The following is a 10,831-nucleotide window of genomic DNA, read 5'->3' on the forward strand; positions in this document are numbered from 1 at the left end:
AGAAGGTTCGGGTTCTTCCGGAAGGAGGGAGAGTCTTTCCGGTTCTTTCTCGGCTTTTTTTCCGGTGCTTTCTCGGCTCTTTCCGGAAGTCTCCCTTCACGCGCGGCCTTCGGCTCTCTCCGGAAAGCTTCGGCTCTTTTCGCAGCCAATCGCTGATAGGCGCAGCGCTGCCAGTTAGGGGGCGGAGCTTCGGGGGAACCCACGGGGCGCCGCCATCTTTGTTGTGGGCACTCCTCCCCCTATAGTGAAAGCGTTTCCCCCCACCCGGGGAGGGGGGAAGTAGGATTGGAATAAAGAGGAGTTCTAAGAGATTAAGAAATAACTTTATTATTTATCAATACCATAGAGCGGGGACGCTCCCATAAAAAGAAGAGGGGGAAACCTCCATAAAAAGGGGATGGCCCCATCAGTACAGCGGTGTGGGGCACAGGGCAGCCCCATAAGAGGGAGAGGGGGGTGGGGGGAACAATAGGATCTAAATGAAACACCAGGGGGCCAGCCGCGGTGGGTAGCAGGGGCACAAAGAGGCCCCTCGCCTCCCCTCCATCCTGTTTCTGAGGGCAACAGCTCCACCCCACAGCCACGAAGAGGTGCAGTGGGGCAGCCCCACAGGAAGGGGGGTGGAGTGGGAAATATTCACGGATTGCAGGGAGTCCCACAGCCTGAGGGGGGGGGGGGGGGGGGAGGCATAGGGATACCCCCCCCCCCACCTCTCCCCTCCTCCTGATCGCTGAGGATCATCAGGTCTACCCGCCCAGCTCCGCTATCCTGCAGCCCAGAGCAACACTGGGAGGGCTCAGGGGGCCACAGGAGGGGCAGGGAGAGGGGCAGGGGGGGCTGCTGCAGTGCCTTCAGCCCCTTCCATGGGCACGGTGGGATCGAGGAGGGTGGAGAAGTTGCGGTCTCTGAAGGCAGCGCTGAGCCGCTCCTGGAAGAAGCGCTGCACGCCAAGGATGGACTGCACGTCGGCTTTGTCCTGGGGAAAAGGGGGGGGAATAAGGGGGTGAAGGGGTGCTGGACCTGCATACAGACCCCCCTGGGGGGCAGCGGGGGTCTCCCCACCTCTGTCAGGCGGTTGAACTGCTGGATCATGCGACCAATGTCAGCTGTGAAATCCTCCGGGCTGCTGTAGCCGGGGGAGAGCTTCCCCTGCAGCTTGGCGCGGATCAGGGTCAGGTCGATGGCATCAGTGCTCTCCTATAGGGAAAAGGATAGGATAGGATGAAAGGAAAAGGGGGAATCCCACACAAGAGATCCCGGTGGGTTCAGCACTCACCGTGGAGCTGGAAAGGCGGTGCAGGGGGCGGCAGGGCTCGTGGCACAGCAGCTCCAGTAGCACCCGTTCGCACTTCTGTAGGTGGGTAAAAAGGATCCCTTCTCCATCCATCCCATCCCAACAATGCATCCCCAGATCACCGCCCCCCCATCCGTTGCACGCACCTGCTGGTCCGTGGGGCAGAGCGTGGGGAGTTGGCCCTCCTTGGGACCGCCGTTGGTGAGTCCCTCAGTTTGGGGTGGCAGGTCCTGGCACAGCAGGCAGCGCCAGTCGTGGCTATGGGATCAGGTGAGGGATGCACTGAGAGCCCCACAGCACTCCCCTCCCAGTTTGGGGGGCAGAACGGGAGAGCTTGGAGTTGCAAGGGATTTGAGATCAAGAGGGGCAGCGGATCCCACCATGGGGACCAAGAGAGGGGACCAAATGCCCTGTGGGTCACGGATCAGCTGGTGGGATCTGTGAAGGATTGGAGAGCAGCTCTGTCAGAAGCAAAGATATCTGGAGACCAACACACAGCTCTCCGTGTGGATCGGGGCAATAGGATCCCAAGGGAACCGGGGTCCCAGTTGGATTGGGATCCCTGATGGAAGAGTAGAGCCCTGTGTGGGTCAGACCCATCGGGTTCCCCCAAGGATTTGGGATCAAGTGGTAGATCACGACACGGGTGAGGGCCAGGAGACCCTCGAGGATGAGAAGTGGATGTGTGGGATTGGCTCCAGCAGCTGCCACAGTGGTCAGGGATGGGGGAAGGATTGGGATGGAGCCGCAGAGGATCCCCTGCTAAAGAAGCTGGAGGGGGTGGCAGCAATTCCACCATCTCGGGCCAAGGAAGCAGTAGATCCCATCAGAGATGAGCGGAGCCCAAAGATCTGACAGCTCTGGGTGATCCCTGAAGATCTGGGCAGCAGCAAGATCCCCGAGGGATGGATGCAGAGGGACCCGGGGAGGTGACAGAGGCCAGCAGCAGGGGATCAAGGGGGGGGGACCAGATGTACCTTGGTACCACGTGGAGCACGGGGAGGTGGCAGTCGAGGTGGTAGCAGCGCTCACAGAGGTCACACATCACCACAGCACCGGCCTGGCAGCAGACACGGCAGCAGGAGACGTTGCGGTGGGTCCCCGTGGGGGCCACGGTGGGTGCCGGGGGGATTTCGGGTCCTGTCACCACCCCGCTGGGGGGCTTGGGAGGCAGAACCACAGGTTTGGTGTCCTCGGCGTCCCCGATGGATAATTCCTTCTGCTCCTCCTGGAAAAGAGGGACAGCGTGGGGTGAGACGGGAAAGGATGCGGGAAGTGGGGAGGAGAGGAAGAGATGGATGCTCACCTTGATAGCGGGTGGGGGTGGAGGAGCAGGCTGGGGCTGTGCCCCCCGCTCAATGACGATGAGGCTGAACTCCTCAGCTGAGGTGCCGGGGAAGACACGGAAGACGGGGGGCTGTGCTTCCCCTGACAGGTCCAGATCCAGGCGCTCCAGGCTGACCCGTGGCACCTTGCGGAGCGTGGGACCCCCCGAGGGTTGGCTGCTGGGGAGTGGTGGTGGTGGGAGGTCAGGATGTGGAGGGAGCCCCCCTAAGCCCCTCAGGGGGATTTTCATGGGGTTTGGGGCACTGGGAGACCTTTGGCATAGGGGTAAGGGGGAGGAGGGGGGGAATATCCACCCCCTAGGCATAGGGGGACAAGGGACAGGGTCATCCTAGTCACAGCATGACAAGGGAGACAGAGGGTGGCAAGGACAGGGTAGTGGTCCTCAGTTGACCAGTCAGTAGGTGATGAAGGACACAGAGGTTGTGTCAGCCCTGGGTATCGGGGCAAGGAGCTGCCCTCGTTGTCCCCATGATGGACAGAGGCCTGGAGGGACTGTATCTCCCACCCACCCCTTCCAGTTGAAGGGGGTGCCTTGGCCCCCTCCCCCTCAATCCCCAAGCTGTCCTCATTACCGCTTAACGAGCAGCTTTGGAACAAACTTCTCTTCTACCTCCTGGTCAGGAGGATTTGCGTGTCTTCTCCTGCACAAAAAAGGGCATCAGGGCACTGGTCTGGATGCCAGAGCCCCAGGTCACCCCCTAAAATCAAGTTCCCCCAGGCCAGGAGGGGGTGGGAGAACTGGGACGGAACCCCACCACCCCAGGACATGCAGTGACAAGGGGTGCAAGGAGGAGCGTGGCTATCTCTGAGGATGAGGTGATGAGGATGAGGGGGAAGGCCAAGCATGGGGTGGCAAGGGACAGGGATGTCACAGCTACACCCTGGACACAGGGTTCCCAGCTGTGTGGGGTGACAAGGGACAAAGCACACTCACCTCTTGGCTCCTGTGGCAGCACGGTCGGGAGAGGCATTACCTGCTGAGAATAAAAGAAAGCAGTCAAGGATCACCCCCCTCCTCCTCCTCCTCACAGGAGGACCCCCAGGTCACCCCCACACTCACCCAGCTCCACGTTGGCATCCTTGGACGTCTTGGACACCTGAGGTTCAAGGCAGGGTGGGGACAAGTCGGGACCCTCAGTTCCCAAGGGACCCTGAGGTGTGTTTGGCGTCTCCACCCCATCCTCGCCAGCTTGGGGGGTGCCAGGGGTCTCCTGGCCTTCTTTGTCCTCGGGTTGGGCTGCTCTGGGGGACTGCAGGAGGGGGCTGGGGGCACATTGTCCTTTGCTCACCACTGTGGCTTTCAGGGAACCCTAAAAGAGAAATTGGGGGGGGAGGGGGTATTGTTAGAAGGGTGGGGCAAAGAAAGAACAATGAGAAAGGAAAAAAAGAAGGATGAGAAAGAAAGGATGAGCGAAAGGAAGGAGAGCGGGAGAGAGAACAGAAGGAAGGGCGGTAATGAGTAACAGAAATCAAGGAGGAACAATGAGAAAGAGAGAGGAAAAGGGAAGAATGGGAAAGAACAATAAGAACAAAGAGAAAACAGTAAGAAAATGGAAGAGATAACGAGGGGAAAAAAAAAGAATGAGGAATAAAATGGCAGAGAGAAACAAAGGAAGGAGAGAGCGAGAAAAGAGGGAGGGAAAGGGCGAGACAGAGAGGTCGCTCTGAAAGTAATGCCTCCTATTTATCTCCATGGAAACTGCACCGGATACAAAGAGCACAATAACACTGCTGGATAGAGCAGATTCTCAGCTACAAAACACCGTTTTCCAACATAGTCACCACCATCAGCCGATCCGTGCAGACGAGCTGATCCAGGCACTCATTTCGTGCTGTGCCAGCTGTGCATGGCCGTCCGGAACGTGGTTTGTCTTTCACGTCGCTGTCTCCGCTGCTGAAACGCACCACCCACCTCCTCACAGTGCTCACATCCACCGTTAGGGCTCCATAAACGTTCAGCAGGCGTCGATGAATGTCAATGGGAGCGATTCTTTCCGCATGGAGGAATTCAATTACACACCTTTGCTTCATCCGCACTTCCATGTCAGACGCCATTTTGTCAGACTGCCCCTCTGCTGCCATCTGTCGCATGGCAACAAACGTGTAACGGGGAAGGGTGGGAAGGTTCCACCTCTGCTGCCATGCCGCCAACATCCGCCTCCAGCGCCGTGGGCCAATGGAAGGAAATTGGAGGCATTACTTTCAGAGCAGCCATGGCGCGCACGCAGTTCCCGCACCGCACCCAACGCGAGTCGCTCCTCCAGCCCCGGTGATGGTGGAGATGAAGGTGCCCGTTATCCATCCCATGTCAGCAGGCTGTTGTGTGAGCTCCTGTGGGTTGTATATGAGCCCTTGGAAAGGCTTCACAGCCCTTCTTCTGTGATCCCTGAGCTACGATCCATCGGCTGGGGGTGCGGTGGGAAACAAGCAGGGCTTTATTTCACAGCCAGTAGCAAAGATGATTCCTTTTTAACCATCTGCCCACTCCTTTGCCTTTGTATCCTTTGGCTTTTGCACTTACACCTCTCAGAGCGTGAGCAGCATTGCACCTTTGCTACATCCATCGATACGGACACCTGATGAGATACCTCTCTGCCACAGGGGTACTCATTTCTCCCCATGAGATGCAGGAGGGCTTGGGTGTGATGAGCCCCGACACACACACCTGGCATATTTAATACTGAAGGCTCGTCTGCCCCCGTGCGAATGAATTCCAGTGTCATTTTGAGGCATCTGTGGTCCACGCAGAAGTTGTGCGACTGCCACGAGATCACCCAAGAGATAAAGGAACCCCACGACCACACAGAGCCCGTGAGAACCGAAAGCACAGATTACAAAGGCCACAGGGTCATACCACAGGTGGGCGTGCGGCCCACTGTTGGTTTCACTCTCAATTCTGGTCTGTTTAATCACGGTGACAGTGTGGAAGGCCATCTGTGGGACAGAACACCTCCTCGGTCCTCCGAGCTGAAGCATTGGCTGCTGAGCCAGGTGCCAAGCAGAAAGAAATGGATAACTTCTCACAGAACTCACGATGATGCGCTGCCTATACCACTTAGTACCACTCTTCTGCTCGCAGCAGAAGAAATAATGGGAGTCTGAATTTAAACGTCCTCCGCAGACGCTGTTAAAGAACGCTCCTCTACTGCCATCTGCTGCATGGCAACAGAACCTCACAGAATACAGACGTGATTCAATCTCCGCTGCCATACCACCACCACCAGTGCGGGACACGGGGTAAAAATAGGAGGCATGACTTTCAGAGCAGCCCTCTGAAGTGAAGGATTTCCCCCTGAAAGCACCCCGTGCCCCCCAGGGTACCTGTGAGGGGCCCGAAGAGGGGCTGGCAGTCGGTGGCTGGGGGCTGAGGGCTGGTGGGAGGAGGCCGTTGTCCGACACGATGGTGCCTGTGAGGGAAGTGGGGGTGTCAGGGGGGGGGTCAGGGTACCCCCAGAGTGCCCCCCTCCTTCCGGGCTCACCAAAGCTCTCAGCACTCTTGGTCCAGGCGTTAGGATCCCATTGGAATTTCATGTCACCCTGGGGCTTCACCGGGTCTACGATCATCTTGAGGGCGCGCTGGAGCTGAAAGTGGATCTGGGGGGAGGGGGGGGGGGGGGTCACAGGGAGGGGGTCTGTCACAACCCAAGGGCACCCATCACACCACGGGGGGACGTAGCACGTCCCCAGCACACCCCATGCTGTCCCAAGAGCAACTGCAGTGGTCGTTCTGACCATTGGGCAGGGCAGACAGCTCACCAGTTTCTTGGAGAGGAGCAGCGCAGTGCTGTTTTCGCTCTCCAGGGCCCAGGAGGTGAAACGCATGACGTGCTCCTGGTGCCTCTGCAGCTTGGTCATGGCCCAGTGCTGCCGTTCCAGCTTCTCCTGCTGCCCCTCCGTCACCTTCTGTGAAGAGGACACATCACTGTGAGACTATATAAGGTGCCTTGGGTCCCAAACAAGGTGCCTTGGGTCCCAAACAAGGTGCCTTGGGTCCCAAACAAGGTGCCTTGGGTCCCAAAGCTCCCCACAGCGCTCGCTCGCAGGCATTTCCTTTTGACAGGCCCTCACCTCTGTCTGTGCATGGTTGCCAGGGGCAACGAGATAAGAGGAATGTCCTGCAGTTAAGCGACTGGAAGAACGGGTTTTGTGCAGCCAAATCACTCTTGGGAAGGGGGGGGTGGGGGAGCTGAAGGGGCCCTTCCTACCCAGAAGTAAGGAAGCCCATGCGTTACCATAGGAAACCAGCAAAAAAAAAAACCCAAAAAAAAGCACTAAAACCATCCCAACAAAAAAACAAAAGAGAGTTTAAAAGGCCTCCTGAGACAAAGAATTTCAGGATCCTCCCCACCAATGGGAAGACTACAGGCTCGTGGGACGCTGGGAATTCAACCGTGGTGACCATCTCTGCTCTCTGTAATGAACCCACTGCTTTTTTTTCCCCCCCCCCCATCTTTTTTTTTTTACCATTGCTTTTTTCTCTCTCGCTCCGCCTCCAATAACTGCCACAGGGCAGTCAGGAACAGGGGGGGGGAGGTGAGCATGAGGATGGTGAGGGGGAGCGTGGCTCACCTGGGCGTCGCTCACCAGCACCCTGCCCCTCTTGTTGAGCTCCCTCATGATGCACAGGATGGCCGTCTTCACATCCACCTGCACCTGCTTCTGCACATCCGACACCTGGCGGATCCTGCCAGAGGGGGAGGGAAGGGGTGAAGGTGGGCAGCGTCCCCCTCTGGGGGCAAATAACTCCTCTTGAGGGGTGATAAAAGCCTCCCCCCCCCCCCCCCCCCAGGGGCAGGTGGGGCACGTACAAGCTGCACACTTCCTTGGTGGAGTGCTGCAGGCTGGCATGCTTGTCGCCCAGGCGCTTCACCAGCGTGGCCAGCATCTTGCGTTGGTTCTTCACTGCGTCCTCCAGGAACTGATACCTATGGGGGGGAGGGGGGAAAATGGGAATCTGGAGGTGCTGCGAGCTGTGGAACATCCCACCGGGCAACACTGACCCGTGGGGGGGCTCAAAGTGGCCCCACGTGGACCCTGCAACTCATGGGCCCACAGCAGAGCAGCAAAACCATTGGTAAAGCACTCAATAATTACCTAGCTTCACTGTTATCTTATTGGTTTGACGTTAACATACACCAAAAAAAGGCTAAATACACACACACACACACACACACACACACACACACATATATATTCTCAAAGAGTTAACTCAGTTAGCTCTTTACCTTAACTACATTAAACCCCAGGCATCAAAGATGCCTTTAATGTAACTAACCCACGGGTTGATTAGCTAAACTAACGTTATTTCCTCGCCTAATAAACCAAACCAATCTTAAACCCAACCAGGCAATACAACCAGCCTGGCACTGAGTCATTACTTGAAACGTAAGCTAACTCAATTAGTTGGTAAGAAAGCAATTACAATGATTTTTAATGGCTGACGACTCATAGCCTCATCTCAAGACCTAAACTGCATTTAAATCCCCAAAATCCCAACTTAACACCCCCAAAAAAGAAATTAAACCACCCCAAGCAGAACTATTTGCTAATTAACCATCTAACTAAGCAGCGTGGAAACAAACCTGCTTAGTTAACACAAAAACTGAGAGAAAACTGTTGGCTGGTTAGCTACTGAGGGGACTGATGGAGTAGCAGCTAAGGAGATTCGTCACTGTAATAATTACTAAGTGGCAGTAATTAGAGAAAATTAGAGAAAACTGCTATGCTGCTCAGTCAGATCCCTTCAGTAGCTCACCAGATAACGTTTCAACAAGCTAATTCAAACGCTAATTAATCCCCCCTCCCAAAAATCAATATTTGGGCACTGATTAATGCCACTCACTGGTGGTCCTTGTGTGCGTTGAGCTGGCAGTCACGGCAGGTGAGCGTGTCACACGTGTCACAGAAGATCATCAGCGGCTCCTGCTTGTGCACGGAGCAGTACACAGTGTGATCCACCTCCTTCACGCTGGTGTTGGCTGTGGGGTGATGTCACCGTGATGTCACCACGCTGGTGAGGCTGGTACCACATCCGAGCACAGCCAAGGGCTCTGCACGTGCCTTGCAGGTATCCAAGGATGGCATCACCACCCCGGGGGGGGGACAAGGACAGACCTGCAGCCCGCACTGTGTGGTCCTTGGTGTACTTGACCCGCTGGTGGGCCTCCACACAGGTGTCACACAGTGGCTCTGAGCACTCCACGCAGAAGCTGGTAGCAGGAGCGTTGTCCTCACAGCTGGTGCAGCACTGTTGGGTGGGAGCCGTGAGTCTCAGGGCCGCCCCAGAGCGCTAACGAACCCGCTAATTAGGTGCACGTTACCTGAGTGGAGGCCAGGTTGTCACCAGCCATCTTGGCTCCTTTGTCTTTGAGGAAGTAATTCTCTACCACGTCCTGCAGCGGACACTGGTGCTTGCAGATGGGGCAGTCCACCACTGCCGTGAGGAGAGCAATTGCAGGTCATCATTTGTCACCAATGGGTCCCCTCACTGCAGCTCCTCCTCCCCCCACAAAGAAACACCACCACAGTGGATGGTTAGAAAGGTGCTAACAGGATCCAGCAGAGCCAGAAGATTCAGTGCCTTCGTGGGCAGGTACTGAAGGCCTCCAAAATTGGAGCCCTGGGGCTATGCCTGATGTTACCCATGGAGCCTTAGGGTGGGGACTGTGACCCAAACAGGTCCACCAGCTGCACCACAGCGATGGCTTCGTTCATGTGAATCCCTGACAGAGAAGCTTCATGCAAAGCCATGGCCTAGAGCAGTGTTCCACCACCCCCTGCAGCCCTCCCTTCCTTCCTCTTTGCTTCAGGCAGGGCAAGACATGAGGCAACGCTCTGGGATCCCTCCAGAACCTTCACTGTGGCATGGGAGACAGCACCAAAGAGATACAGTGAAGAAACCTCCAAACCCCAGCACTGCATGGTGCCCTGCTCCTTTCCATTGTGCTGCATGGCCTCCAGCTCCCCTCCGTGGCACTGCACAGCCCTGTACACCTCATGACCCCACACTCTCCTCCATCTCCCCCCTCCAGTAAAGAAAACCCCCAAATCCCAGTACTGCACAGCTTCCTGCTCCTCTCCACGGGGATCCATAGCACCCAGCACTCCCCCATAGCTCTACACAGCCCCCGCTGCTCACCCCCATGGCACTACACTGCCTCCTGCCTCCCTCCATTACGCCTCCCAGGGTCCCCTGCTCCTCCCATAGCACTGCATGGCCTCTACCCCCCTCCCAAGTCCCATGCTCCCTTCTTCCTCCCCCCAAAACCCTATGCTCTCCTCTATTCCACATCAGGGTCCCCCACTCCCCTCCATTTCCCCCTCAGCCCCCCCTCCCCTTCTCTCTCCTCTCAGTGTGCCTCTCTACCTACCCTGCCCCCCACAACAGAGCCCCTCCATTCACCCTCAGACCCCTCACTCTCCTCCACAGCTCCCCAGATTCCCCCCCCCCCCCAGAGCCCCCCTCATGCCCTCATGGTCCCCTAACCCCCTCCACAACACCCCGAAGAGCCCCCTGCCCCCTTACACGGGGCTGCACGTCCCACCTCCCGCTCCTCCCCGTGACACTGCGTGACCCCCATCTCCCCTCCACCCCTCCCTCCCACCCCCCACAGCTCCACACTCCTTCCCACAGCTTCCAGCCCCTTACCATTGCACCCCATCTCCCCTCAAGGCACCACATGACCTCCTGCCCCCCCCCCCCCTCCACCCGTGGCACTGCACTACACTGCACTCCGCTCCTTTCAGCCCCATTCTCCCCCCACACCCCCACCCCCCATCCAGGCCTCACCTTGCCCGCCAGGCCCTGAGTCGGCTGTAGGCCCCGGGCTGGTCCGCAGGCACTGCCGACACACCGAATGCAGGCAAGGCAACAACCGCGGTTCCCTCTCGGCCTGCAGCAGCACCCGGCAGCTCCCGCAGCGTTCCAGGAGATCCACGAGGTCCGGGCGCTTCTCGGCCGGGCCCACCGCTTCCGCGGCCTCCTCCGCCGGAGCCGACATGGCGGCCGCTGCTCCCCCTCAGCCCCTCAACCTGGAGGACCCACGAGCGAGAGCGGCCTGCGGGCCTGCAGGAGCCAATCAGCGCCAGCGAAGGGCTGAGGGGGTGGGGTCAAGCGGAGATGGACAGAGCGGTGAGGCAGTGGGAGGTGGAGAAGCGTGACGAGCTGAAGGGGACTGGCCAATCGGCTCG

The 10,831-nt window shown here is 57.8% G+C and overlaps 1 protein-coding gene across 5 annotated transcripts; it reads right to left on the minus strand.

Annotated features, from left to right (window-relative positions):
* Positions 1–304: 304 nt before the first annotated feature.
* Positions 305–10,692, minus strand: TRIM28 (tripartite motif containing 28). 5 transcript variants are annotated; one of them, NM_001397583.1, is made up of 18 exons: positions 10,431–10,692; positions 8,962–9,074; positions 8,756–8,888; positions 8,484–8,619; positions 7,450–7,566; positions 7,211–7,325; positions 6,398–6,544; positions 6,121–6,235; positions 5,963–6,048; positions 3,702–3,951; positions 3,576–3,615; positions 3,214–3,282; positions 2,601–2,796; positions 2,272–2,522; positions 1,441–1,552; positions 1,277–1,351; positions 1,063–1,197; positions 305–976 (listed from the first exon to the last, which is right to left on the minus strand). In NM_001397583.1, the coding sequence occupies exons 1-18, from the start codon at positions 10,639–10,641 to the stop codon at positions 797–799; spliced, it is 2,481 nt and encodes an 826-aa protein (NP_001384512.1). In that variant the 5' UTR covers positions 10,642–10,692; the 3' UTR covers positions 305–796. The 5 variants fall into 5 exon arrangements, with proteins under 5 accessions (NP_001384512.1, NP_001384510.1, NP_001384511.1 ...); NM_001397581.1 differs by having other exon boundaries at positions 2,601–2,799; NM_001397582.1 differs by having other exon boundaries at positions 3,576–3,618.
* Positions 10,693–10,831: the final 139 nt, after the last annotated feature.

This window comes from Gallus gallus, chromosome 31 (assembly GCF_016699485.2).
Source record: "Gallus gallus isolate bGalGal1 chromosome 31, bGalGal1.mat.broiler.GRCg7b, whole genome shotgun sequence".
Classification (NCBI taxonomy): Eukaryota; Metazoa; Chordata; class Aves; order Galliformes; family Phasianidae; genus Gallus; species Gallus gallus.

What these genes read in the sequence shown, in the direction of transcription:
- TRIM28 (NM_001319001.2), bottom strand. Translation starts at nt 10,641, where the DNA reads ATGTCGGCTCCGGCGGAGGAGGCCGCGGAAGCGGTGGGCCCGGCCGAG. An exon ending in AACGCACACAAGGACCACCA is followed by an intron (nt 7,567 to 8,483) that starts GTGAGTGGCATT and finishes TCCCCCCCATAG; the next exon opens with GTATCAGTTCCTGGAGGACG. An exon ending in CCAAAGCTGCTCGTTAAGCG is followed by an intron (nt 2,800 to 3,213) that starts GTAATGAGGACA and finishes ACCACTCCCCAG; the next exon opens with CAGCCAACCCTCGGGGGGTC.